This window comes from Antechinus flavipes, chromosome 3 (genome assembly GCF_016432865.1).
Source record: "Antechinus flavipes isolate AdamAnt ecotype Samford, QLD, Australia chromosome 3, AdamAnt_v2, whole genome shotgun sequence".
Lineage (NCBI taxonomy): Eukaryota > Metazoa > Chordata > Mammalia > Dasyuromorphia > Dasyuridae > Antechinus > Antechinus flavipes.
Window position 1 is genome coordinate 319,141,370 of NC_067400.1, and position 26,270 is coordinate 319,167,639.

The window sequence follows — 26,270 nt, forward strand, 5'->3', positions numbered from 1 at the left end:
GACAAACTAGAGTAGAAGAGAATGGAAAGTACAATGACCACCTGAGAAACTATAACTGTAGCCCATGCAAACGATAATGAAGAAATAAACAGTGTAAGTGGAGAGATGAGAGATGAGTGCTTGAAATGTCATGTAGAACTGACAAGACTTTATAACTAACTGAATCTGATGGGTGAAGGAAAGGGAAGATTTAAATGACAGACAATGTGTACCTGGGTGAGTAGAAAGAGGAAAGTTTGGAGGAGAAGTAGGCAGGAATATATACTGGGGAACAGCTATGATCATTTCCAGTTTGAAGAATATGAAATTTGAGGTGTTGAAAGGATTTCCAGGTGGAGATGTCCAGTGGGCAGCTGAAAACACTAACTCCAATTACAACAAGAAACTTTACATAAAAAGATTAATGCTAGTTATACAGATTTAGGAGTCTTCTTCATAGGAACAAGAACAAATGAAATCATTAATGGAGAGAATATAAAAAGAGAAAAGAGGATCTAGGAACAAGCCTTGGAAACATATATACATAAGAGGCAAGAGATAGACACTGATCCAGTACATGATACTGCACCCATCCCAGTCACTTTTGTCCTAGTAAATCCCAGGACTAGATGTACAAAGCACCCTAAAATCTTAAGGTTTAGAATTTTAAAGTTATCTAGCCCAACCCCTTTAATTTGTTATGTGACTTAATGAATGACATATGGGTACTAAATAGCAGAACTAGTCTTTAGACTCCAAATCTAATGCTTTAATTTATTACAGTGTCCCTATGCCCCAGTCATGCCAGACACTTAAAAAAAAAAAAAAAAAAATTATGGACCAGTTTACTGAAGCACCTAATTTTAAATTGTCCCTAACCCTTTCCCCTGACTTCCCAATAAAGAAAAGTCAAAATAGCAAACAGAAAAAACACTTTATATTAAATGAATAAGGTTAAAAAAAAAAAAAAAAAAAAAGGAAATAATTCCACCATCTTGCTAATAGGAATACACTGAGAATTAAGAGTAACCTTAGATCTCTGCAAAAATAGGGTCTTCCCTACAAATAAACTTACTATTACATTTCAACTTTAAACAATTTACTAAAAAAAGATAAGTTGATATAAAGTTTATACAAAGCATTTGGGGAGGTAATACTATTATCTAATCACCATCCTGCCTCAAGGAAGTAGAGAATACTAATAATTAGGAGGAAGATGTCAGGAAAGGATTTATGTAGGATAGGTTACATATAGATCATTACACTTCAGAGATTAAACACCAGAGCCTGGTACAGTGTCTGGCACATAATTTGATGAATACTTATTGACTGTCTGGAAGGCAAACAGATTAAAAATCATCCAATGTAAACGTTCCAAAATAAACAAACTACCAACTTTCTATTTTTGTATTAACAAAAGTGTAAAATTTCATGTGATGCTGAGAGGATCAAAGATTTACAGCAAGAAGAGATAACAGATATCATCTCGCTCAATGACCTTTTTGCCACTACCCTCCTGAGGTCCCAAATAACCAGACACTTATTTTCCATTTATGGAAAAAATATCCATTTTCCTTGGACCTTCTCCTACCCACAGTCAATTTTCCCTGTTCTTTGATAGGAACAGGTCATCCTCTCTGCTATACCAAAGGAAGATTTACTACAAAACACTACAGGGGAAACAGACTAGTCATTTTTCTCCCACAGTATTGTATTCTACAGAATACAAGATTTAAGATATATAGTGTCAACTCTGAATAGTATCATCCTGGGGATCCTGCTCTCCTACTTCTCACCTTATTTTTCTCAAAGGTTATTATCTCCACAGGCTTCAGGTTTTTATTCTTTGCCTCCTGAAAATTCTACCCTCTTAACCTGTCTTCACAATTCCTGGTTGATTTGCCTAAAGTAAAATTTACTGGAGTATACAGGAGAGTCTGACCTTTATTGATAAAATTATCTCTGCTTAAATATCTTACTGAACTATCTCTTCCTACTAGAAATCAAATTTTGTCTCTAGGATTCTGGGCACTGATAGCTGACCCTTCACCTTATTCCACCTGTATCATGTCATTCATTTCCACAACATACTGCCACAAAGACTATAGCCCACTATCTTCCTTTCTCTGATTGTCTTGCCTTTACAGACTGCTATTAAAATGAAAGCTCCTTGAGGGCAGGGATTATCTTTTGGTTTCTATTTTGTATTTCCAGCACTTAGCACAATACATGGCACACAGTGAATCATTGCCTTCCTTTATCCTAGCAGAAGGGACCCTTCAAGAAGTCCCCTTCTCTAAGCCTCTTTCTGGTGTTAGGCACAAACTACAAACAAACTAGGCAGCTTCCTTTCTTAGCTTCCTCTGGAGCTCTAATCTGGGCTTATTTTCTTTACCTTGCTTCTATCTTTCTGGTCCACCCACATCTTCCCAATCTCACTAGCCAAACTAAGCTGACTACAGTCAATAGGAATTATGTGATTTTTCTTGTTTTCAATTACTGGCTTAATCTCATGATAGTGAATATCACTTGGGCCCTGACACTCTTGGGATGGATCCTTGGACTATTTTGTTTTATTAATTTGTTATTAATATAACAAAATCAAAACATTTCATCCCTCTACATAATTGGGCAGAGAGCAATTCACCAATCTTCTTCTCAAGACCTCATTACATTTTAAAGGTTCCATGTAATAGATTCAAATTCAGTTTTGGAGCGCAGCATTATAAATTTCCTATAAATTTCAAACTATTACTAAATTTAAAGTAACGATCAATAGAAATTATCTTGAAGCCTGGGTTCAATTACAGCTTTTGACATATGGCAACTATGTGACCCTGGGCAAGTCATTTAATATTTCTTAACCTCAGTTTGCTCATCTATAAAATAATGCTAATAATGTCTCTTACCTCAAATGTTTTTATGAAGATCAACAAATGAGTACTTTGTAAATCTTAAAGTTCTATAAATATTAGCTATTATTATTACTACTACTATCATTATATTTATCTATCTTCACTCTGAAATCCTAAGTTGCCTGTAGCCAAGGTCTACCTAGTCATTCTACCTGGAAATCAGTATAATAAAAGCACAGAAGACACAATGCTTAATACATGTTAGACTGAATGGAAAAAATGATTTGTAGAAAAAGATAAAGTAAATCCTTTATTGAGGGTGGAGTGGGGAGGGGGACTTTTTAAGTTATTCAGAAGAAAAGCGAAAGTTTTATTGCTTTATTACATCTTTAAACCTCATTTTGACCATTATTTCATTCTATCCTATCAGTGCTATTGCACCATATACATATATAATTATCTAGTTTAACCTGTTCATTTTATGCAACATATACATTTTAAATATCATTAAAATATATTTTACACACCACACACACATATATATATATAACACACATGTGTACATATATAGATATGTATATAATCTTATGAACTATATATTTATATGTATGCACACATATATGTGTATATATGTGTATTACATATGAATTGAAATAATCATTCTTTTTTTTTTTTTAACTTCATTCTACTTAAAACTAATTGATTGTCCTATAGTTGTTTAAATCATGATTCTTTGTTTCTCAAATTCAGGAATTCAGCTGGCCTGTAATTAGTTATGTTTAGAAGTACAATTCTCCTATTAATCACTGTTCTATTCCTTGTGTCAAGAAAATCTGTTATCCTAGAAGGAGGCAAGTGAACACCAGAAAATCGGGTCAAGTATCTTTCGTATCATCAAACTATTCAAGGATGTCTAATTTATTATCCAAAGAAGTATGGTTTGCTATCTCAATCCTTGCAGATGCAGTTGGATTCAAATGGTGAATATTTTTTACTAATAGAAAGGAAGGAGGGGGTTATTGCTAACCCTCATTCCCAATTTCCAACCAATTATATTTTCTTCCATCTATGATTCTAGCCTTCCTGTTTTCTGTACTCTTCAAAACTATAAAATGTAGTGTTCTCTTTTCTCAAATATAATCGTTCTCTGGGAGCAGATTTCTTGGGGGACTTCTGGAGCAGCCTTTCTTTTGGTTCAGAGTAACAATCACCTCAAATGCAGCCAGCTGTTAAAAGTTCAGTCCTTTACGTCTCTTCCAAAATAGCCCAGTTAGCTTTCTTTGAGATCTATCTCTTTCTTTGGTTCCAATACCTCTTGCTGCTAGTCTTTTGTCTCTTCCAGCTTCAACCTCCAGCTCTCTCTGAATCCTGACTCTGAATCTCCTGAATGAATTCTAGTTCTCAATCTACCCAAGTGACTCCTGGCTGAGGCTCCAAGAGCTTCTAGTGAGCTTGTCCTTTTAGATACTCTTTTAGAGGTGTGAACTCAAAGGTTGACTCCTCCTCCGAGAGAGTGGGATTGTGGAAACTGTGACTTGTGAATCTCCTCCACTGAACTTGTGAATCTCATACTGAATCCTGACTTGTGACTCTCAAATGCTAATGTGTGAACTAATGTGTGAACTCTTAAAGATGTGAAAGGTGTGAATTCCGAACTAGAGAACTGCTAAGTAAGATGCTTAAATTAGACAACTGATTTATCACTTTGTAAGAATCCTAACAATAAAAGAGAATTGGTCCCCTCATTCAGAGTCTTAGCTTTGTTGGAGAAGCTGAGATATTATTGATAAATACACTTTACTAATAAACTGTGCTCAGAACTTTGTGTCTCAGTCTAACTTAATTTTACCTGTTACCGTATATGTAAAAGATATGTGTATATATATTAATTATTATCCTAATCAAGGATGTTCCTATTAACACAAATACAGATCTTCCACCTTAAATTTCTCGAATTTCTCCTTCAACAGAAACTGGAATTATGGCAAGCCTATGCTCAATGGAAGGTAATAAGTCCAGTTATTATTTTTAAAAAAAAAAAGTTTTAGGTAAGGTGTGGTAGCTCTCTCAGTTCTGTAGCATTAGATGGAAAGTCTGAGGAAAGGGCATAAATATGATAAAAGAAGTAAGAGGTTTCTGCTATGTGATGAAGGTTTTGGAGATATGATGAAGCTTTAATGATCTGGCCCAGTACCTACATGCATATGTAGGTAGGCATTATGCATTCTGTCCCCATAGAGCAACAAGAAATTTTACAAGATGCAATTATTTCAATCCCTCATTTTACAGAGGAGGAAACAAAGGCACAAGGATTAATAATTACCCCTAAATGATACAATTAAGTGGCATAGCTAAGAATACACTTAGATCTTATGATTCCAAGTTTAGTGATTTTTCTAAAGCACCATTTCTTAGTTAAGTTTGCTTCCAAATTGTCTTATATCCATACTAAAGCAAACCTGGATTTACTATAGTAGGATACTATAAAAATAATTTTGGTTAGAAGGTATAGAATACTGAAATGTCCTCCACAATATTTCCTGTTTAGTGGGAATTTTATGTAACTCAAAACTGATGTTACATCAACCATTTATCCCTCCATTTACAATGAAAAGTTAGCAAGTTGATTACTAGGCCTATGGATAAATTTGGGAGTTCTCATTGAAACCACAAAATAACCACAATACTAATTCCTTAAAAAGAGGTGTAAGTATGCTTTAATATGTACTGTTTCCATGCTGTCACTTTCCAAAATAAGTCAAAAAATGTTTCTGTTCAAAGCTTTCAATGGTTTTCCTTAGCTGCAGAAGATTTTACCATCAATTTGGTCCTATAAAATGCATACAACTGGAAGCTGCTTATAAACATATAACAATTCTGTTGTTTGCATATCACCATACAAGTGAGGGACCTTACCCGAAGATAGAAGTTAGAGCAAATTGATCAGAATTAAAAGGCATCAACCTCCTCCACCACCACTCCAGATTGAACAACAATTAGTTTGTCACTATAGAAAGACTTAATACTTGATCTGTTATGCCATAGTTCTCTTTTATTGTCCTGACTCAGTCCTGCCTCGGTTTCCCTGCTTCTCAGTTCTGCAAAACCTCCCCTCCCTCTTTATCAGAATACTTGATAAGGATAAAAGATCTTATGTTTTAGAGTATCAGAACTCTCCCCATACCAAGCTATGGGAATGTCAGATACCCTCTTATTAAGATGCCTCTCCCCATATCAGGTGCCTCTCCCTGATTATGTCATCTCATCTCCAGAGGCTCATCCTACCCTGCCAGAGATCTATTCCCGCTCTCAGCACCCTGACTCTGCCCCTGCATCTGTCCACCCCTTGTATCTGAGCCATGTGTATATATGTTTTTGAGAATTCACACTGTTTGCTGGGACCAAACCATGGATCCATTTGGTTCCAGTATATCTCTCCAGTAAATAAATTAATAAATACTCTCTAATTGCTATCTTGCTCAATTTCTCCAACATTACAGATCCTTTGCATGATAATACAATTATTCTTTGCATTATGGCATATTAAAAATTAAAAAAAGGGAGAGAATAGAATCTATAAACTTACAGGCCATCAAGCCATACTTGGATTCCTGTTAAAAATTTAGAATTTATTAATAAAAGAAAATTAAACATCTAGAAGATGAAGAGATGATCACAAAATGTACATGTGGCTTATAAAGAGATAATACTAAACTAATCACATTTATTTTCTGACAGGATTACTAGAATGCTAGTTCAGAGGAATGCTATAAATTTAACTAGATTTTATCTTATTTTAAGATATATTATATTAATAAAATATTAATGCCCTTGTCTTTATATTATAATCAATTGTGAAATAGCTCCTCTAGCACTATCTACCAGGTGAGAAACCCCAATCTCTGGTGCTGGGGAAGGAAGAAATTCATATAAGCTTTTAAAATGTTTAATTTTGAACACCTGAGATTATATTACTGTTATGAAAATTAATTGCCCCTGTACAAACAATTTACTCACACTATTTACACCTCATAAATAATGTTGTTTCCTAAACTTTATTTTGAGACTTCATATAAATTGGCTATACTGCTGAGCACAATTAGTGACCTTCAAAGCTTTTCAGACATAATTAAAATATATCTTTTAAGAAAAAACAAACAGTAATCTATGTTGGATTACTTGCTGTCTAGGGAAGAGGAATTGGAGAAGGGAGAGAATAACACAAGGTTTGCAAGGATGAATGTTGAAAGCTATCTTTGAATGTATTTTGAAAATAAAAAGCTACTATTATAAATAAAAAATGTCACAGACCAAAAAAAAAAAAAAAAAGAATTAAAAAGTAAAAATCTGGTTAATCAAAATGCTCAAAGAATGGGGACTTTAGTTAAATTAAAGGAATTCAAAGCCCTTTTGTAATTTAAACCAATGTTTTTGGATATCTTTTTAATCTATAATAGTTTACTTTCTAGCACCAGTAAGTTCAGTAGACAGAAGATAAGAGGACTGGAGGACCTTATAGTGCTTTTCAAGTCTTTATGCTACAATCTAACTAGGTTTAGAAACACAAAGGAGGCTATTTGGAGTCAATGAACTAATAGAAAAACAAAGCTCATCATCTGACATTACTATCCCCATTTTACAGCTGAGGAAATAAAGGACAGAGATTGAGTGATTTATTTGCCTATGGCTATGCTGCCAGAGAAACAACAATTTGGAACTATAAAAATAAAAAAATAACTTAATTTGGGGTTTAACAAGTATGTTTTTTTAAAAACTAAGAAAAGGGAACATAAATATTTATCCAATAATATTAACTAATATAGCCTGGAAAGAATTGACAATCTAGTATAAAATCCTGGGCACCACCTGTAATGGGCTGAGGCTTGAGTTGATGCACTGAGGTCCTAAGCACATGAGGCTAAATAGTAATTGGACCATACTCTATTAATATATAAGCTTGGAGAAAGAATGGCCCCCGCCCACTCTTTGTGCAAGTCCTGATGTGTTGTATAGGAAATGACGATTTTGGAGGGTGGAGGCAGGGGAGTGGAAAAGGAAGGGGAAAGAGAGACTTTTTGCATTGCCATTGCAATGGTTTGCTCAGCTCAGATCTCTCTCTGTTAGCTGGCTTCCCGTCGCAGCTGCCCATATTGCTATCGCAATCTTTCTTGCCTATATTTGCTATCGCAATCCTTATTCATCTCTTCACTTCAATAAATATTGAAGATTTTTCCCTTAACCTGAATTACTGACTCCAGCTGATTTTAAATACGCGGTCATTACAACCACCCATAGTTAGTAAGCATGATCTCTATTAAGAACCAGCAAAGGAGACTGGAGAAAGAATGAGTAGGCAGGGAAGAGAACCAGGAGAAAGTCATGTCTAAAAAACTCAAAAAAAGAGATAGTGAGGAAGTATGTCAAATGCAGAAGATAGGTTGGACAGGATGAAGACTAAATAAATTTAGTCTTTAGGAACTAAAACATGGAGTTTTAATGCCAAAGCCAGATTGCAAAGGACTGAAAAGTAATTGAGAGAAGAGAAAGTATAGTTTGGGAAAAGGAGAGTTTGTAGTGAATGGAGGAAAAAGGCAGTAGGGAAGGAATCATTAAGAGACAAAGACTGGAGAGAAAGGGAAACTGAATGAGGTAGCAATCTGCTAGATAAGACAGAAGGGGAGGGGATGAAGAACACATGTAAAAGGATAGGTTGGTCTTAGCATTCTGAGCCACCTCACTGTGAAAGCAAAAGGAAGAAAAAGTAGACGATAGAAGGGAAGGATCTTGAGGTGAATAGGAGAGAATAGGGATCTCATAAATTGGCTTTAATCTTTATGGTAAAGTTAGAAAGAGAGGACCTCAGCTGACAGGAAAAAGGAAAAAGAGAGGCATGGAGACTTAAGGAAAGAAAAAAAAATTGGAAATAATCACTTCTATAACAAGTGAGATAAGGAACCAATTAGGGAGAATAAGAGGATCTCCTTACTGGAGGAAATTGAATATGAATTTATAATATACCTAGTTATATGAGCTTCTCTAGCTGATTATCATAATCAAACAAGGCACAAAACAAAAAGATATGTGTTCACCAAGGGTATTCACACACTGTCATGAAAATGTCTTGTGAAGAATTCAAATGAAAAAGGGATTCCTCATAGAAGACAAGATGCTCTGGCTGTTCTTGTGTAGAAATGATATTGTTAATGATTATCTGAAATCTAAGAATATAGGGTCTCTTTGACAAAATGCATTACCCACTTAAAATTAAGATGGAGACATGAAAGATCTTCAAGGTCTCCACCTCTCTCACAAATAAGAATTAAAAAGTGTAGCAGATGGAACAATGATCAAGATGATTAGAGAACTGGTAAGGTCCTCCCATCTAGTCTGAGACTGTACAAGTGCCTGGAATGAGATACAGGCTTTGAAGCCAGTAGAGTTCTGGGTGGGAACACCCATAGCCAGCTAAAACACCAAGAAAAGAAGTGCTTAGGTCCACAGCTGAGACAGACAGGTCCAGTTCAATGAAACAGCAGAATGAAGCTTCTCAGGACCACAGCTAGGGATGGAGCTGAATAAGGAGAAAGACAGTCAGGCTGGGGCCAGCAAATCATTGGGCCACTATTTAACAAAAGAAATAGCCGGACACTGCGGCAGAAGACAAGACCTCATTGCAGTTGATGATGAGAGCCCCGAAACTCTTTCTCTGACTTTGGGGGGAACGCTAAGCTCTCCCCTGAGAGACCCACCCCAGGGAATCATGATAAAGTGGTTTCATTCTGTTATCTGGGTGGGACTAATTGAGTCCAGGACCACTCCTACTTAGCCCTAGCATACATATATCTGCATATGATGTCTCTACCCAAAGAACATAAGCTCCTTGAGAACAAATTCTACTTAATTTTTGTCTTTGTATCTCTAGTATCTAGCACAGTATCTGGCACATAGCAGAGCATAGCAAATACTTGCTGAGTAATGGGGTCAATGAGCATTGCAGAAGCACAACAATCTGGGCCCAGAGTTGAAAAGGGGGAAGAGTGTAGATTGGATGGAATTTGGGAAACTGATTAAGAAAAATGAAAATTAAAATAACTTCAAAGTTTGACCTCACATTCATCAAATTAACAAAGATACTACAAATTTGAAAATGGTGAATGTTAGAGGGACACACTGAAACACTGTGGAAAAAGCTATAAATTGGATCAATTGTTCTAGAAAACAATTAGAAATTATTGTTTAGAAAAGAAAGAGAACTGTTCATAGCCCTTAATCCAGTAATCTTGAGCATTGAGTCATTACTGAGTAGATACTTCCTTCAAGATACCAGTGTCATGAAAAAAAGTAGTATTAGTACCAAAATACTTATAGCAAAGCTTGCTAGCAAAAGACTAGAAACAAAATAAATGCTCTTTGGGGAAAGACTGATGAAAATGTAGTACATTAAAGTAGTTGATATTATTGCACCATAAGAAATGAATTCAAAGAAGTTAATATGGAAGGACTTGTATTAACTGATACACAATGAAGTAAGCTGAATCAAAAATACCACCACCACCAATATACACAAGTAAAAAAATTAACCCCAAGACTTCTCTTGAAAGTTCAAGTAATTCCTAAAATAACTTGTTTTGTGATTTCTAACAAAACTCATAGAAAACTTCTAGCCAAAAGAGAGTTATTTTGGTTTAAATTAGCTAGAGTTTTGTCATTTTTACAAAGCTGAAAGAAGTGGTTTAAGTGTAGGATTCTGGGTTAATAGATAAAATTTCAAAGATAAAGATGAATGACAAATATCATACTTACAAAAAAGATGGCTTCTTAAATTTTTTGTATTGTTTTTTATTAGAAAAAACAATCTGTTATGGTTATAAATAACAAGGAAAATAGTTCATAACTTACCTCTAAGAGAGCTCCAGTCTGGAAGAATTTCAAAGGCTTTTCAATTGAATAATAAAGGTTATGATAACTACCTTTAGCCAAATATGCTCTGACCAGACCAACTGCAATAACAAGCCACCTGGGGGGAAAAAAAATAAAGAGGCATGCATAAATATAATTAAGGTAATAGAAAGATAGAATACAGATAAGGAACTAAGGACCAAAGATATAGAGAACCTTATCTAAGGTCTCACACTATTTCCTTTGAACTACAATAAAGAAATTGCATAATGATAAATGGGAAAATAGCTGCAGACTGCTGTGTAAATTATGCAAAGTGTACTCACCAATATTTCATCAATCTGGGACTTAGGTTACTGATATCCTTGCTTATCCAATAAAAGTGAGTAATGAGAAAAGGTCTCCATACAGGCAAAACTGAGCAAAATGACCATGCAATTAAGATTCATGCATTTTACCCACAAGAAAGTTTCTCAGATTGTAATTCAGTACCATTTTATTATTACTTTAGGAAAAGTTCTAACAATTTTAGGTTACGGCCAAATTCACAGCAAGCGTAAAAGCAACAAATTAGAAATGGGAAAGGGGATTTCCTAAGAAAGGCATGCTGACAACAATAAAAATTGACAACTGACAACAAGGAACAAGATTATTAAAACAAAAAACAAGAAACAACCAAAACTTAAAAATAGACATAAAAACAAATTATGACATCTGAATTTAATGGAATACTACTGTGCTATAAGAAATGATAAAAGAGTTTCAAAGAAACCTGGCAAGAGTGGTATGAACTGATGCAGAAGAAAGAGAGCAAAACCAGGAAAACAATTTATACTATATCAGTTACATTGCAAAAATGAATAATTTTGGAAGACTTAGAATTGCTGATCAATGAAATGATCAACCCATGATTCTGAAGACCTGATGATAAAGCATATTACCTACATTCTGACAGAAATGTGATGGAGAATCCAGAATAAAACACATTTTTTGACATGGCCAACATGAAGTTTGTTTTGCTCAATCATACAGGTTTATTTCAAAAGTTTTTTATCCATCACCTAAGCACCATCTTTTACTCCACCTCCCTAAGTTCCCTACAGTGAAGTTGAAGGAAATGAGATAGGAGAAAAAAACCTGATAACTGAAAATAATAAAATTTGGTTTAAAAAATAAATATTATATTATTGCTCTGTAAGGAATGACCAGCAGGATGAATACAGAGAAGCTTGGAGAGACCTACATGGACTGATGCTAAGTGAGATGAGCAGAACCAGGAGATCATTATACACTTCGACAATGATATTGTATGAGGATGTATTCTGATGGAAGTGGATTTCTATGACAAAGAGACCTAACTGAGTTTCAATGGATAAATGATGGACAGAAACAGCTACACCCAAAGAAGGAACACTGGGAAATGAATGTGAACTATTTGCATTTTTGATTTTCTTCCCGAGTTATTTTTACCTTCTGAATCCAATTCTTCCTGTGCAACAGGAGAACTGTTCGGTTCTGTGAATATGTATTGTATCTAGGATATACTGCAACATATTTAACATATATAGGACTGCTTGCCATCTTGGGGGGGGGGGGGTGGAGGGAGGGAGGGGAAAAAACAAAACATAAGCGAGTGCAAGGGATAATGTTGTAAAAAATTACCCTGGCATGGATTCTGTCAATACAAAGTTATTATTAAATAAAACAAAATTTAAAAAAATAAATAAATATTATGTAGAATAAACACATATGATATATTCTACTCTTTAAAATCAGATTTGCCTAATAAACCAACTCTTAAAATCACTTTCTTGTTTTGCAAGGGTGAATATGCATATATTTTGGAAATAAAAAGCAAAAAAAAAATCACTTTATAAGAAAGCAAAGAATTATAAGTTTTAGAGAGATCTACATAAAAAAGATTGAAATATTTTTCTCTAAATAGAAAATTTCCCACTAAAGATAATGCTATCACATTTAACGATCTATAAGTGTTTTGCTTAACTGGTTTTACTTTGTTACAGGGGAGGGTTCAATAGGGGAGGGAAATGTATATCAATAAAGGAAGGCATTACAGAAACTAAAAGGTAATGATACTTCCCCTCCTCCCCAAATGTAACTAAAATAAAAAAGATCTTGATGTTAAAAGCATAAAAATCTCAGTTATCTAGAAAACTGATGTCTTTATGGGCTCAAGACACAAAATTTTACTATCCTTGAATAACTTTTAAAAAATATTTAAATCCAATAATCATCAACAAAAACAACCAAACATAAAAAATGCAAGTCAAAATTCCATCATAGATTTCCAGATTTTAATAAGGCAGAATGAAAAATAAAAGATACACATATGCATGTGTATACATATACACACACACACATTTTATATATCTACATTTTATATGCTATTTGCCTTAACACTATATTCCTTTATTGATATGCACATTACACATGTATATAGATATATATATGTGAGTATGCACATATCCTCTGTCCTCTTCCCAAGTCTTCCTGAAACTGTCATCTTTGATTTAATTTTTCTTTCTTTTCCATTTTTCTTTTCCTTTCTTAATATACTGTGTAGCCAATGTGTATACAGTTTTAATTACATAGATTATTTTCTGCATCATCCTGCATGGGCTTCTCAATAGTTTTTGCCAAGTCATAGATCTCAGTTTTTCTGTCACTATTAGATTGTGAATTCCTTGGGAACAGAGACTGTATTTTGCCATACTGGCTAAGAAATACAGAGTGGTGGATCAGAACAGACTAGCTAGGTACAACAAGACAAAATAGTCAATGACTATAGTAATCTAGTGTTTGACAAACCCAAAGATTCCAATTTCTGGGATAAGAACTTGCTATCTGACAAAAACTGCTGAGAAAACTGGAAAATAATATGGCAGAAACTAGGCATTGATCCCCATCTAACACCCTACACCAAGATAAGGTCAAAATGGGTACATGACATGATTTAGAAATAAAAAGTGATACATAAGCAAATTAGGAGAGCAAGGAATGGTTTTGCTTATCAGATCTATGGAGAAAGGAAGAATTTATAATGAAACAAGAGGTAGAGAACATTATGAAATGAAAAACAGATAATTTTGATTACATTAGATTTAAAAGATTTTATATAAACAAAGCCAATGGGACCAAGATAAGAAAGAAAGAAGCTGGGAAACAATTTTTATAGTCAATGTTTTTGACAAAGGCCTCATTTCTCAAATATGTAGAGAATGGATTCAAATTTAGAGCACAGGTTATTTTCCAACTGATAGTCAAAAGATATGAAGAGACAATTTTCAGGTGAAAAAATTAAAGCTATCAATAGTCATATAAAAAAATGTTCTAAATTACTATCAGTTATAGAAATGCAAATTAAAACATCTCCAGGTAATTACCTTACACATCAGATTGGCTAATATGACAGAAGGAAAATGATATATGTTGGAAAAGATGTGAGAGTATTGGAACACTAATGCACTATTGGTGAAGTTGTGAACTGATTCAACCATTCTGAAGAGCAACTATGGAACTGTCCAAAGGACATACAAAACTGTACATATTCTTTGATCAAACAATACCACTATTAAATCAGTATGCCAAAGAGATCATAAAAAAGGGGAAAAGACCCAAATACACAAAAATATTTATAGTAGCTCGTTTTGTGATAACAAAGAATTGCAAATTGAGGAGATGCTTATCAATTGGGGAATGGCTGAACAAATTGTGGTTTATAAATGTAATGGAATATTATTGCTGTATAAGAAATGATTTGCCAATACATTTCAGAAAGATCTGAAAAGATTCACATGAGCTGATGCTGAGTAAAGTAAGCAAGTCAGAGTAAAATAAGCAAGTCAAGAGAACTTTGCACACAGTAACAGCAACACCATGTGATGGTCAACTTTGACAGACTTAGCTCTTATTAGTAATAATAAGACTCATGATAGAAAATGCTATCCACAACCAAAGAAAGAACTATAGAGTTTAAATACAGATTGAAGCATGCTTCTTGTGATTTTTCCCTTTTATTCTGATTCTTCCTTCACAACATGACTAAAGTGAAAATATGTTTAATATAACTGCATATGAATAACCTATCTCAGATTGTTTGCTGTCTTGGAAAGAATAGGGGGGCAGTGGGAGAAAAAAATTTGAAACTCAAAATCATATAAAAATGAATGCTGAAATCTATCTTTGCATGTAATTGGGGAAAATAAAAAGTGGGAAAAAATATGATATAATGGATTGGGCCATCGTCCCAATTATTCAAAACATAGGTTGCTTCTAGATTTTTGATATTACAAAAAGAATAGCTATGAATTTTTCTTCAAAATGCATTTTAATAAGGTATCTGGGATATAATTTTAATACTGGAATTACCAAGTTGGAAAGCAAGTCTTCCTTATTGTTGCAATATAGCTTTCCAAAATGTTTTCCACAATCTGCAGACCCACCAACAATGTATTATAGCAAGCCTGTTTCTCCAAACTCCTGCCAACACTGGATTTATCTGACTTATTTTCAGAATGTGGGGCCTTGTATGGAAGTGAATCAATTGATGTATAAAGAATCCATATTTAACAGTGATTCCAAGTTTATTTCCACTGCTTTCAATTAATTGAATCTCCTCAGGAACTTCACTTAACTCCCTGATGCAAAAAAGGAAACTTGGTTAAAATTAGCACATTGATCCCTTATTTGCCACAGTGATATTGAAAAAATTAAAGTTTGTAAATTGCTTTAAGCTTCTTTGAGAGAAGAACTCTAAGAAAGCACATTATCATTAAAATTGATCCCTTGTACAGAGACTGATACATAATTGATTTATCAACAGGTAAAACACACAATTCAGTCTTTAAAGGTGCAATTTAATGTAACACATTCCTCTGTATTTAAAGATCTTTATATAAAGGAACAGTAGAAGCCTTTTAAAAGAAAGTAATATTACTTTAACATTCTGGCACAAATCTATTATGTAAAGTGTATATTGTAATGCTATCTGTGAGACTATAGAACAATAGTGCCTGGAAAGCTTACTAGCAATTCAGTGGTAATTATTGTAATTGTCACCATCCTTCATCCCACTTGTACTATTAAATATCCCTAAAATGTTAGAGCAGATGTAGAAAATGATTTCTTTTCTTAAAAACAGATTCAATCGAATTTCAGAGCTAGAAGAGAATTTCAAATATTATCTAGTCCAATTCTCTCATTTGACAAATGAGGAATCAGAAGCCTAAAATGACCTGCCCAAGGTTATAAGGCAACTGACAAAACTGGGGTTTGAACCCAGTTCTGGTCTAGTCTACTTTCCACTGAACCTCACTCTTTTGCTTTTGTTGAATAGTTACTGACTGCACTGTTAAAAATATAAAATCTTAACCAGTAGCGCAACATTGTTTTCTTGTATGTTTGAAGAGCGCAGCTAATATAAATGGAAGACATCCTTTCTTTACTATTCTAGCCTACTTTTCACTGTATCTTGTTACTTTGCTTTTGTTGAAGAGTTATTGACTATAGTGTTTAAATATAAGATCTTAACTAGTGGCGAAACATTGTTTTCTTATATGTTTTAAGAGTATGTTCTCTAATATATAAATAAAATACATCCTTTCCTCACTGTAGTAACATCAATACCTATCCTGATGATAATCCAATTCTTGATATTTCTGAATTCCAGGAACATTTGCACAAACTCTAGATGGAAATAACACTTTTGAATATACAGCTTCTGTTGATTCTTCTGGGACAGAATTGATATAATATATCTATCAAGGAATTCAGTGTTGCAAAGCAGAATAGCTGTCTTGGAGCAGAGGGGGTAGATAGAAGGTGTCACAAAATCAAGGATTCAGAGCTGTGAGGGAACATCATTAGAAGACAATCGGTCTAAACCCATCATTTTACACACGAGAATGGAAGCCCAAAGAAAATAAATGACATTCAAGGAAGCACAAATATCAGGTGTCAAAAGTGGGATTTAAACCCAGGTCCCTGATTCCAGAACTAGTGGTTTGCTAACCACTTGTCAGCGTGGGAATTCCTTAAATAGCCATTCAGGCGCCTTCTACCTCTCTAAGTTGGTGATTCTAGTTTTCTGGGACCTGGTCAAATCCATACTGTCTGGCCTTGCAGAAAGGTCCCTTTATTGGTGACTGCTAACAACACCTGCATCACCTACGAGATGGGTTCAAATGTCAGCCAAATAAGACAGTGGGACACTGGCCAGCTCAAACAGTATTACTTGTACTTGAGCAATCTATTGCAGGATAGATACAGATTTGTGAGTAAGCTACACATAATTGTACTTAAAACTCATGGGAGAATGTAGAAAGAGAAGAGAGCCTTGGGGATGTTAGCTGCAGGACATGGGTGACAATGCAACAAAGGGAGAATGAAAGCAAGAGAAAACAGAAGTGGGTAGAGAACTATGAATAATGATTAAAAAAAAAATCTAGAGGGGAAAGAGTAAGGGTAAGTGGAGAGACCACTAAATGACTCAGTGGACAGAGTACCAAGTTAGAGTCAGGAAGACAGACCTAAACTCAAGTCAGGCATCTGACACCTCCTAACTGTGTGACCTTGGGCAACGCTGTTTACCTCAGTTTTCTCATCTGTAAAATGAACTGGAGAAGAAAATGGCAAGAAATTCCCAAATAGAGTCACAAAGAGGTGGACATGACCAAAAACAATAACAAAGTGGAAGGGACAAAATAAGCAACTGAATAGATAAGTTTTTCTAGAACTTTGGGTGTAAAAAAGAGAAAAGAAAAAGGATATTAACTAGAAAGGATGGTAGGAACAATGTTTGTTTTTAACTGTGAGAGATCTGGCAGTTAATAGGGAGCAAGAATTAGAACAAGAGGAACGAAAGATAGGGATGGAGAGGAAAAACATGGGGAGGCAATCTGCCCAAAGAGCTCAGAGATAATGGAATTAAGTGAACACATCACAGAAGACCAGAATTAAGGAAGAAAGAGTGAAAAATGATGACAAAGGCTTCTGAGATGGAGAGAAGGGAAGCAGCAAGAGCTCTTGGCAGTCTTCTGTTTCTTGATAAGATAGGATCCCCACTCCTAAATGGTCTACCACTCAGACTGCCCCTTCAAAAGCCTGGGAGGAAACTGTATCCACACTGGCTATTTTGTGAGGATGCCTTCTTCTAGGACCCAAGTCAGGGCTCCAAACCACATTCTCAGATATAAGTCCTCCATTAGCATTCTCTGCTTCCAGAATCCCCTGCCCTCTTTCTTGATCCCATATACATGAGATGCCAATGACTATAGACACAAAAAAATGAGATATTTGTTTCCAACCAATGCCTGTGATGTAGGCTTACAAAGAAACCTACATACTTATTACACAGGGGAAGAGAAAGGCTGGTTCCCACAGGGCTGGAGCTCCTTGGCAAAATGATTCTCAATGCAAGCTCATTAAGGTATTAAGAGGCATCCTGGAGAGAGAGAGCCAGAGCTTTGCTGAGAAGCAGTGAGGTTAAAAAAGCCACACATAAGAAAGACCTCTGTGCTCTTTCAATAGCCACAGTAGCACGAATGCTTGCAGATTGGAAGGAAGGCTCTCCTGGAGTAATTAGGGCTGCAGTTATGGAGAGGGAGAGGTAGTTCTTAAACTCTGTGGTCTTGCTGCACAGCTTGCAGATTTCTGCTGCTGAGTGGTAGCTGCACAGTAGTAACTATGACTGCCAAGCAGCTGGTCAGGTATGCCATATTAACTAATAATGGTAAAAAATGAGAAGACTGACACAAAGAATTTCCTATCATTTAAGTATAATTTCTTGAATGCATTTCTAAGAATATATATCAAGAAAAGTCATTTTTATTAAATGTTTGTACTGGTTTTCTGTTTTCAGTCAAATTCTATAATTTGTATTTCACTATAATTTAAATTGGGATGGGCGAGAGGAGGACAGTACATGTAACTCTTATTCAGTTAATTTGAATAGAAAATAAAAATCTGAAAAAAAATTAATTATAGTCTTATTTCTGGGACTATTTTTGCACAACAGGCAATATTTCATTAGTTTCTTTGAAATATAAACATCTCTTGAAAAATTCAAGCATGTCACACACATACACATACACACAAACATACACACAACCATCTACATTGGTAATTTCAGTAGCCTGTCACCCAAGAATTCACTTAACCAGCAACTTTAACTAAGGCATAAACATCAGAAAGCTTTTTTTTTTTTAAAGGTATCTGAGTAGCCAAAAATAATAGGTGTTACAAAGCCCAAGTAAAAAGGCACATAATCTATGCTCCTAGGACAGACTGTCTGTCAAGTCTTCACTCAAAGCCTAAAACTGGGAATGGTCAAATAAACTGTAATGAAAATGAAATGAAAAATTGTGCCCTAAGAAATGTGGAATTTGGAGAAACAGAATTAGATGTTTATTAATTTATCCATAGTGATGTTAAGCAGGGCCAGAAGAACAACATAACCAGCAACTACAGTCGTGTAAACAAAAAGAATCGAAAGACTGCTGAGTAACTGTTATGATCAGGATGACCAGAACTAGAAGATTACTTTAGGCACTTCTTAAACCAGAGCAAGTCATTTAAACTCTTCCTGGGTGACTGTCTAAGTCATTTAAACTTCTCTTGGCCTCAGTTTCCTTATCTGTAAATTAAGGGGCTTCTAAGATCTCTTCCACCATTAAATCAATACTTCTTTCAAGCCTATGATTCTAATATTTGGCTTGACTTTTGTAAAATGGAAGAAAAATCATTTGCCAAGGGGAAGCTAGGTGGCGCAGTGGATAAAGCACCAGCCCTGAAGTCAGGAGAAGTCCTGAGTTCAAATATGGTCTCAGATACTTAACACTTCCTACCATAGCTGTGTGACCCCAGGCAAGTCAACTTAACCCCTACTGCCTCAGCAAAAAAAAGAAAAATCACTTGCGACAGATTTTGTTGGGTATATCCAGAAATGACTGATATAAAAACAAAAAACATTAATTTTTTTTTAAAAATACCCATTTATTGAGCAGCTACTGTATATTCTGCTAGGAGCTGTGAAGCATGAAAAAAGACAACACTGCTCATGACTTACAAAATGTATTATCTGACAATAATTTTAATATGAGCTGTAAGAAAGGTACAAAGAACTACAGAGGATCTGAGGAGGGAGGAAATCATATCAAGTTTAGTGAGAATTCAAAAGAAGTTGCATAAAGTAGATGAGCCCTAGAAGACAGGTTCCTACCTGTTTTAATAGCCAGAAATTGAGGATATTCCAGGCACATGAAAGAGTATGAACAAAAAGGAAGGAAAATATGGGTAGTAGTCAGGTTTGAGAGGAGTAATGAGATAAATTAGAGTGCCAAGTCCGGGTTCATATATTTAAGATAATACTACTGAAAAGTTTTCATATTTAGAAAAGGGATTTGTCTAGGAAATCCTTAGAAAAAACATTCAAGAAATAAAAATATTTTTGATTTAGGAATGCTCACATTATATATGCAGGCATATTGTGGATTCCCTTAGTGGTAGGGACAAACTATCAAGTGACCAATGATCTAGTGATTACAACTAAAGAGAAGAACCTTCAGTACAGCAACAACCCAGCCAGTTTTTATCACAAGTTACATAGCAAGTATATGTATGAGTTATCGTGAGCTCCATTTCAATGCACATTTTCCTGTACAATGTTAAGATATAAAAGTATTAATAAAAAAGTATTTAACTAGAATATAACAAAGGCATCCACACACATATGTACACATACATATACATAAGAAGACATGGTTAGTAAAAGATCACTTAGCTTGGTAAATTCTAATTCAGGTCATCACCAACTACCTGTGTGTCCTTGAACAAATCATTTTACCTCTTCAGGCCTCAGTTTTCTTTTCTGTCAAATAAGGATGTTATTAAATGATTTGAGTCCATAATTTGACAGTTTATGAATTAGTAGAGCTCCAAATGTTCTTTTCTAACTCAATTGCTTTTTATTCACAATACATTTTCTCAAAAATACCAACAACACAATAACACATTATTATAAAATGGAGAGCTACAAGTAAATGGGAAGCTGTGGAAGTTCTTTAGCCAGGCTACAAAAACCATAATATGTTTACAATGAAAAGGAATAAGAAATAAATTAATATGAGAAATTGATATTAAAAAAAAAAGTAGAATTGGAGGAAAAACATTTTTTATTCTGAGTACTGACATTGGAAGAAAAGCAGATTTAATGTAAATACTTTTGTCTAGCTCCCCACCAACCTGAGATGAAAATGCCACTGGGACAACTGAAGGTTAGTGCTTTCCCCTGCCCACCTCCCACCTAGTATGTAGCTCTGGACAGAAACCTAATCACTGATGCCTTAGGATTAAGAGAAGCTTGCATCCTATGCCCAAATCTCCCCCAACTGTAGAGATCACTTTGGAAAAGCCTGTGAAAGGGCACTGGGCAGTGGAAGGAGAGCAGCTGTCATGTCTCCATTCTAGTTAGTCTGTCCTGTTTTATTCATTTATACAGATCTTCTTAAATCTGATGTCCAGGATTTAAAGAATATCTCTTATGCTCTGTAAATTACAGTAAACCTCTTCATTCCTATGATATTGATTCAAATATGCCCAAATGGGTTGAAGTTGACTTTCTTAAGACTGAGGAACAAAGAAAATAGTAAAACAATGGTTTGAAAGGATCCTTAAGTATTTCCATGTTCACAAACTGATATTCTGATTGTTCATTTAAGTTTTCTAGAAACTTCCTAGAACATTTTAGCCTATTTTGACTACTATACCTTGAAAGTAGAAAAATTTTATTATTTTAAGTACAGTTTACATTAAGAAGTTTTACTACTTCAGCCGTCTTCTACCCATTAGACCAAATCAGTGACATTTTAAGAATACTAAAAAAAAATTAATGTTTTAATGTGCAAAAGATTTTTTAATTAGACATTCATAAGGTATTATGTATATTGACAATAATCATTAAGTGCAAAATACATACAAAGCACTGCAGTAAATCCTTTGAGCCAAAAAAATTTTAAGCTGCGATTCTCATTTTTTCTGCACTGAAAATATTTTATAGACTATTCATGTCAACAAACATATTTAAAGTAGCATTTATTAACATTCCAGAAATTTTATTTTCAAAAATAATGCAGTTAAAAAGCCTTTCCACTGATTTCCAGCCCAGCAAAAACCTTTATAAATATATTTTCCCAAATCTTTCCTAATTCCCCCCCGCCCCTCAAAAATCAGAGTATTGAGAGTTTCACCATGTTTAACAAATTTCCTCTGGTGGTTTCACATTTACTACCATGGGAAGAATGAAATATCAGCTATCATTAAAAAATTAACACAAAATGCTAGTATTTAAATTCAATTCTTAAATGTATTTATAAAATCTGAATCTGTTCTATATGATGATCTATTCCGGTCAGAATATTGTCTCTCTTCAACAATGAGATGTTCAGTGATGAAGAGAGCCATATAAACCCAGAGAGAGGGTGGTGGGAACTGAGTATAGACCATAACATAGTGTTTTCACTCTTTTTGTTGATGTTTGCTTGCATTTTGTTTTCTTAGGTTTTTTTTTCCTTCTTGATCCAATTTTTCTTGTGCAGCAAGATAATTGCATAAATAGATATACATATATTGGATTTAACATATATTTAAACATATTTAATATGTATTGGACTACCTGCCATCTAGGGGAGGAGGTGGGGGGAAGGAGGGGAAAATATGGAACAAGAAGTTTTGCAAGGGTCAATGTTGAAAATTTACCAATGCATATGTTTTGTAAATAAAAAGCTTTAATAAAACTTTAAAAAAATCTGAATCTGTTTTAAAAAAAAAAAAAGTATACACAAATATTCAGTGTTGAAAGATCTGGTGGAAGAGTTTTCCCAAAAGTACGAATGTGAATAATTGACACAGTGGCAAAGACTAATTTCTTTGGACCTACTCAGATTCTTCCCAGCTGAAGACACTCTCTCAATCTCATACTCTAGATTCCCTTCTGACCACTTAGGTAAAAATTAAAAGTCTGAAACTCCTCTCTGATGCTCCTTACATGGATAAATCTCAGCCCCTTCCCATAAGGAGAGAAGACAAAAAAGTTCTACATACATTAAATCTTGCTCCCGCAAAACTAACTCCAATGGGAATTTTTGCACGTGCCTGCTAATAATCTGAGTTACCTATCACCCACTTTCTTTCTTTTCCCAACACAACTAAGTATTTTCTTTGATGAGCCCCTGCCAACCCCGTCTCCAGACCCCGAAATACCGTCTTTGCATAACAGTTCCAGAGGCCTGTCCACCTCCAGCTGCTCTCCTCTCGGATGCATTCTACAAGGCCCAGAACAAATTAACATTCTCCTACTAAAAACTTCAATGGTTTCCCCTGCGTTTCCGAAATAAGGTCCAAGCTCCTTAGCGTGTCACTCAAGGCTTTCCACATCAGTTTTCAACGGGCACTTCCTGCCTATCTTCCTCAATTTCCTCTAATTCGTCCTACGAAGTAAATAAACTGTGGCTCAGTACGCTCCCTGACCTTTCACTCGCTTCTGGCCCTAAGGTCCCTGTGCTCCCTCCCCTTAGAATAAAACCTAAGTGCCCCAACCCTCTACCCATCGTTTCCATGCCCAGCCCACTGCCCTAAATGTTCCTCGGACCCCAAGTCCAGGCGAAAGCTGCAGCCTCGCTCCCGGCTGCATGCGAGCGGGATCTCCCCGCTCCAGGTATAAGACACCAGGAGCCCCGGGAGAGCAGGGGCCGCGTTCAGCTCATTCATCTTTTCACCTCCCCCAGCAGTGCCCCGGTTCCATGCCGCGGCGCGTAGCCGAGCTTCTAGGAACAGGTTAGAGAATGAATGAAGGGACGCCCGTCCTCAAGGCGCATGCTCCTCTGGGCGTCCTCTCGGCTTGCGAGCCCCCTCCCCACCTGGGACACCGCCCCCCCCACCAGATTCAATCCTGCCCCCCTCCAACCACACCCCGCCCGCTCACCTATGCCCCCTTCCCCTCCTCACCCGGCAGTCATCACTACATTGTAAATGACCAGGTACGCTGTGGCCAGGGGCCCCGGGCCCCTCTTCTTCCGCGGCCCGCCGGCTTCACTGGGCCCAGGCCGGCCGCCGCTCCCATTCCCCTTCGTCCCAGTCGCCGAAGACCCCGCCGCTGCCGCCGCTGCCGCCATGTCTTAGGAGCTAATCCCTACCTGCTGCCCCGGGCGGAGAGAACGAGCCACTGAGTACGCCCGGCCCAGCGACTGGTAGCTAGAGGGCCTGGGAGAGTGGGAGGCGGGGCTAGAGCGACGGGGAGGGGCCGGGGAGGAGCTCTGGGACGGGGAAAAGGGGGAAAGAAAAAGGTGCAGTGAACGCCATCTTTGATCAGGGCAACTGATCGGCGTGACCCTTTCCCTGCTCTTTACTATGCGCTTCACCTCGGATCGAGACAAACGACGCTTTTCCCTCGCTCCGCCCCTCATCGCCATAGCCTCCACTTCCCGGCGCACCATATTAGATGAGGGCAAGTGAATGAAATCCCATCCCTCCCAGACCTCAGAAGCTGTACTGGTTGATCCAGCTAGGCACCCGTCACCCGGGCCTTGCGCTTGCTGTGGAGGTTGGCTAACGTCGATCCCCTGGGCGGGAGGTGCTTCTGAGAGTAAAGAAGTCGTCGGCCAACACTTTTATATTCTCTAACCTCTTGCTTTATCTTTCTGTATCGTTTGGCTGAATTAAGGGAGGGCTTGAAGACCGCAGAACCACAGGAAGTGGGAAAGGGGTCTTTTGACTCTCGAGACCAATCCCCTAATTTATATGTGAAGGAATCTGGGGGTTCACAGAAGAGAAAAAGCCGCTTCCCCCAGATTAGGCAGGAGGTTGAGGCTGGACTGGAAACCAATCCTGCCTAGGAGTGGCAGCCGGGGGAGCTTCAACTTCGGGTTACCGTATTTTCTCTGGTAGGCGGGCGGGCAACAGTGGGGCGAGGGGGCGTGACTTTGCTCTCCTAATCAGAGCTTGCGGGGATGGCGACGCCACCTTTTGGGGGTAGGATGAGAAGAATATATCCTTGTTTTCTTAAAGTGCCCAGACCTTGTCTGAGGTTAACTGTGGGGACTGGATACCTGAAGAGCCTGCAGAACCTGCTGTAGAGCCCGCGTCCCACCCTCTGCTGCGTCCTGGTTTTCTATTAAGTGCATTAGAAAAAGGACAAGTGCGTTTCTTTCTGAGATAACGTCTCGTTCCCGGCAGGGAGCCTTTCTCCCATTGGTCAGCCTTCCTGGAGGAACTTTGCTGGTGGCTATATAGTTTTATATGAACACTCTTAGGATTGAATGCTCTTTTTTTTTCCTTTGTTTTGTTTTATTTTGTTAACTTAGTTACGCGAAAATTTAAGATTATCTACTATGCTACTACCACTCTTCCTTTGGGGGAATTATTTAATTTTCCTGAGTTTCAGTTTCTTCATCTGCAAAACAGTAAATCTCCCACTACCTTCTTAGTAGTATTGTTTTGAGCTAAAACCTTAACATCAATGGCAATTCATGTTTATTTAGGGCTTGCCCTTTTATTAAAGTCCTAACTGTAGTCCCTCATTTGTGGTAGAAGTGACATTGGCTCCTCAAAGAGTATTATTGATAGTGAGTTAAGAGTCCTGGCAAGTCCTTTCCTACATTAGAAAAGCTTTCCTACATTAGAAAAAACATTCTCCAGTTGACAAAACAGAAAAAAAATATGATCAGTCATTTTTTCAGAGGAAGAAATCCAGGCTATCAATAGACATGAAAAAATTCCCTGCATCATCAATAGAGAAATGCAAATTAAAAGAACTATGAGGTTCCACTTCACAGCTATTGACAAATTATTAGAAACCTCTTCAGGATGTACTCCTTACAGTGGTATCACTACCTCTTTGTAATTCTTGTTGCATGTTGCCAGATTGTTCTTCAAACTGATTGAATCAGTTCATAATCCCATTGTCTAGAAGCTGTTTTAATTTGTACATTTGAGTATTAGAGTTTAAGCATTTTTAAAATATTTATTCACAGTGTTTTCTCCTTTGAGAATAGTGTTTTTCACGTTATTTGGCCACTGGAAAAATGGATATTGCTCTTTAAATTTATTTCAGTTCTATATTGTTTCTCGAGTTCAGATTTTTAATCTAAAATATTTAAATCTAAAAAATCATAAAATTGATTTTTTAAAAATTGGGGATACATTGTTTTTTTTTGTTGTCCCCAGTCCCTTCATTTTTATATCATCAAATCCATCCAATTGAATATTTAATATTCTACATACAAGAAGCATAAAGCTACTGTGGGGCAAAGAAAAAGGAAGACAATGTTCATACCTTCAAAGAATTTATAATTTAGGAAGTAGGAAGCTACTGTAAGGCAAAGAAAAAGGAAGACATTGTTCATGCCTTCAAAGAATGTATAATTTAGTAGAAATTGATATATATGCCTTGAGAAAAGTACAAAGTACCCTAGAGGCTTCCAATAATTTCTAAGATTTGTTAGAATTATAATCCTCCCCACAACT

The 26,270-nt window shown here is 36.3% G+C and overlaps 1 protein-coding gene across 1 annotated transcript in view; it reads right to left on the reverse strand.

The window, feature by feature from the left end:
- Window positions 1–24,642, reverse strand: part of HACD2 (3-hydroxyacyl-CoA dehydratase 2) — a 93,591-nt gene extending 68,949 nt beyond the window's left edge. Inside the window, exons 1-2 of the mRNA XM_051985427.1 lie at window positions 23,754–24,642; window positions 10,734–10,851 (exon numbers count right to left, since the gene is read on the reverse strand). Coding sequence (XP_051841387.1) covers window positions 10,734–10,851; window positions 23,754–23,920 — 285 coding nt within the window. The 5' untranslated portion in view covers window positions 23,921–24,642. The remainder of the gene's footprint in view (window positions 1–10,733; window positions 10,852–23,753) is intronic.
- Window positions 24,643–26,270: the final 1,628 nt, after the last annotated feature.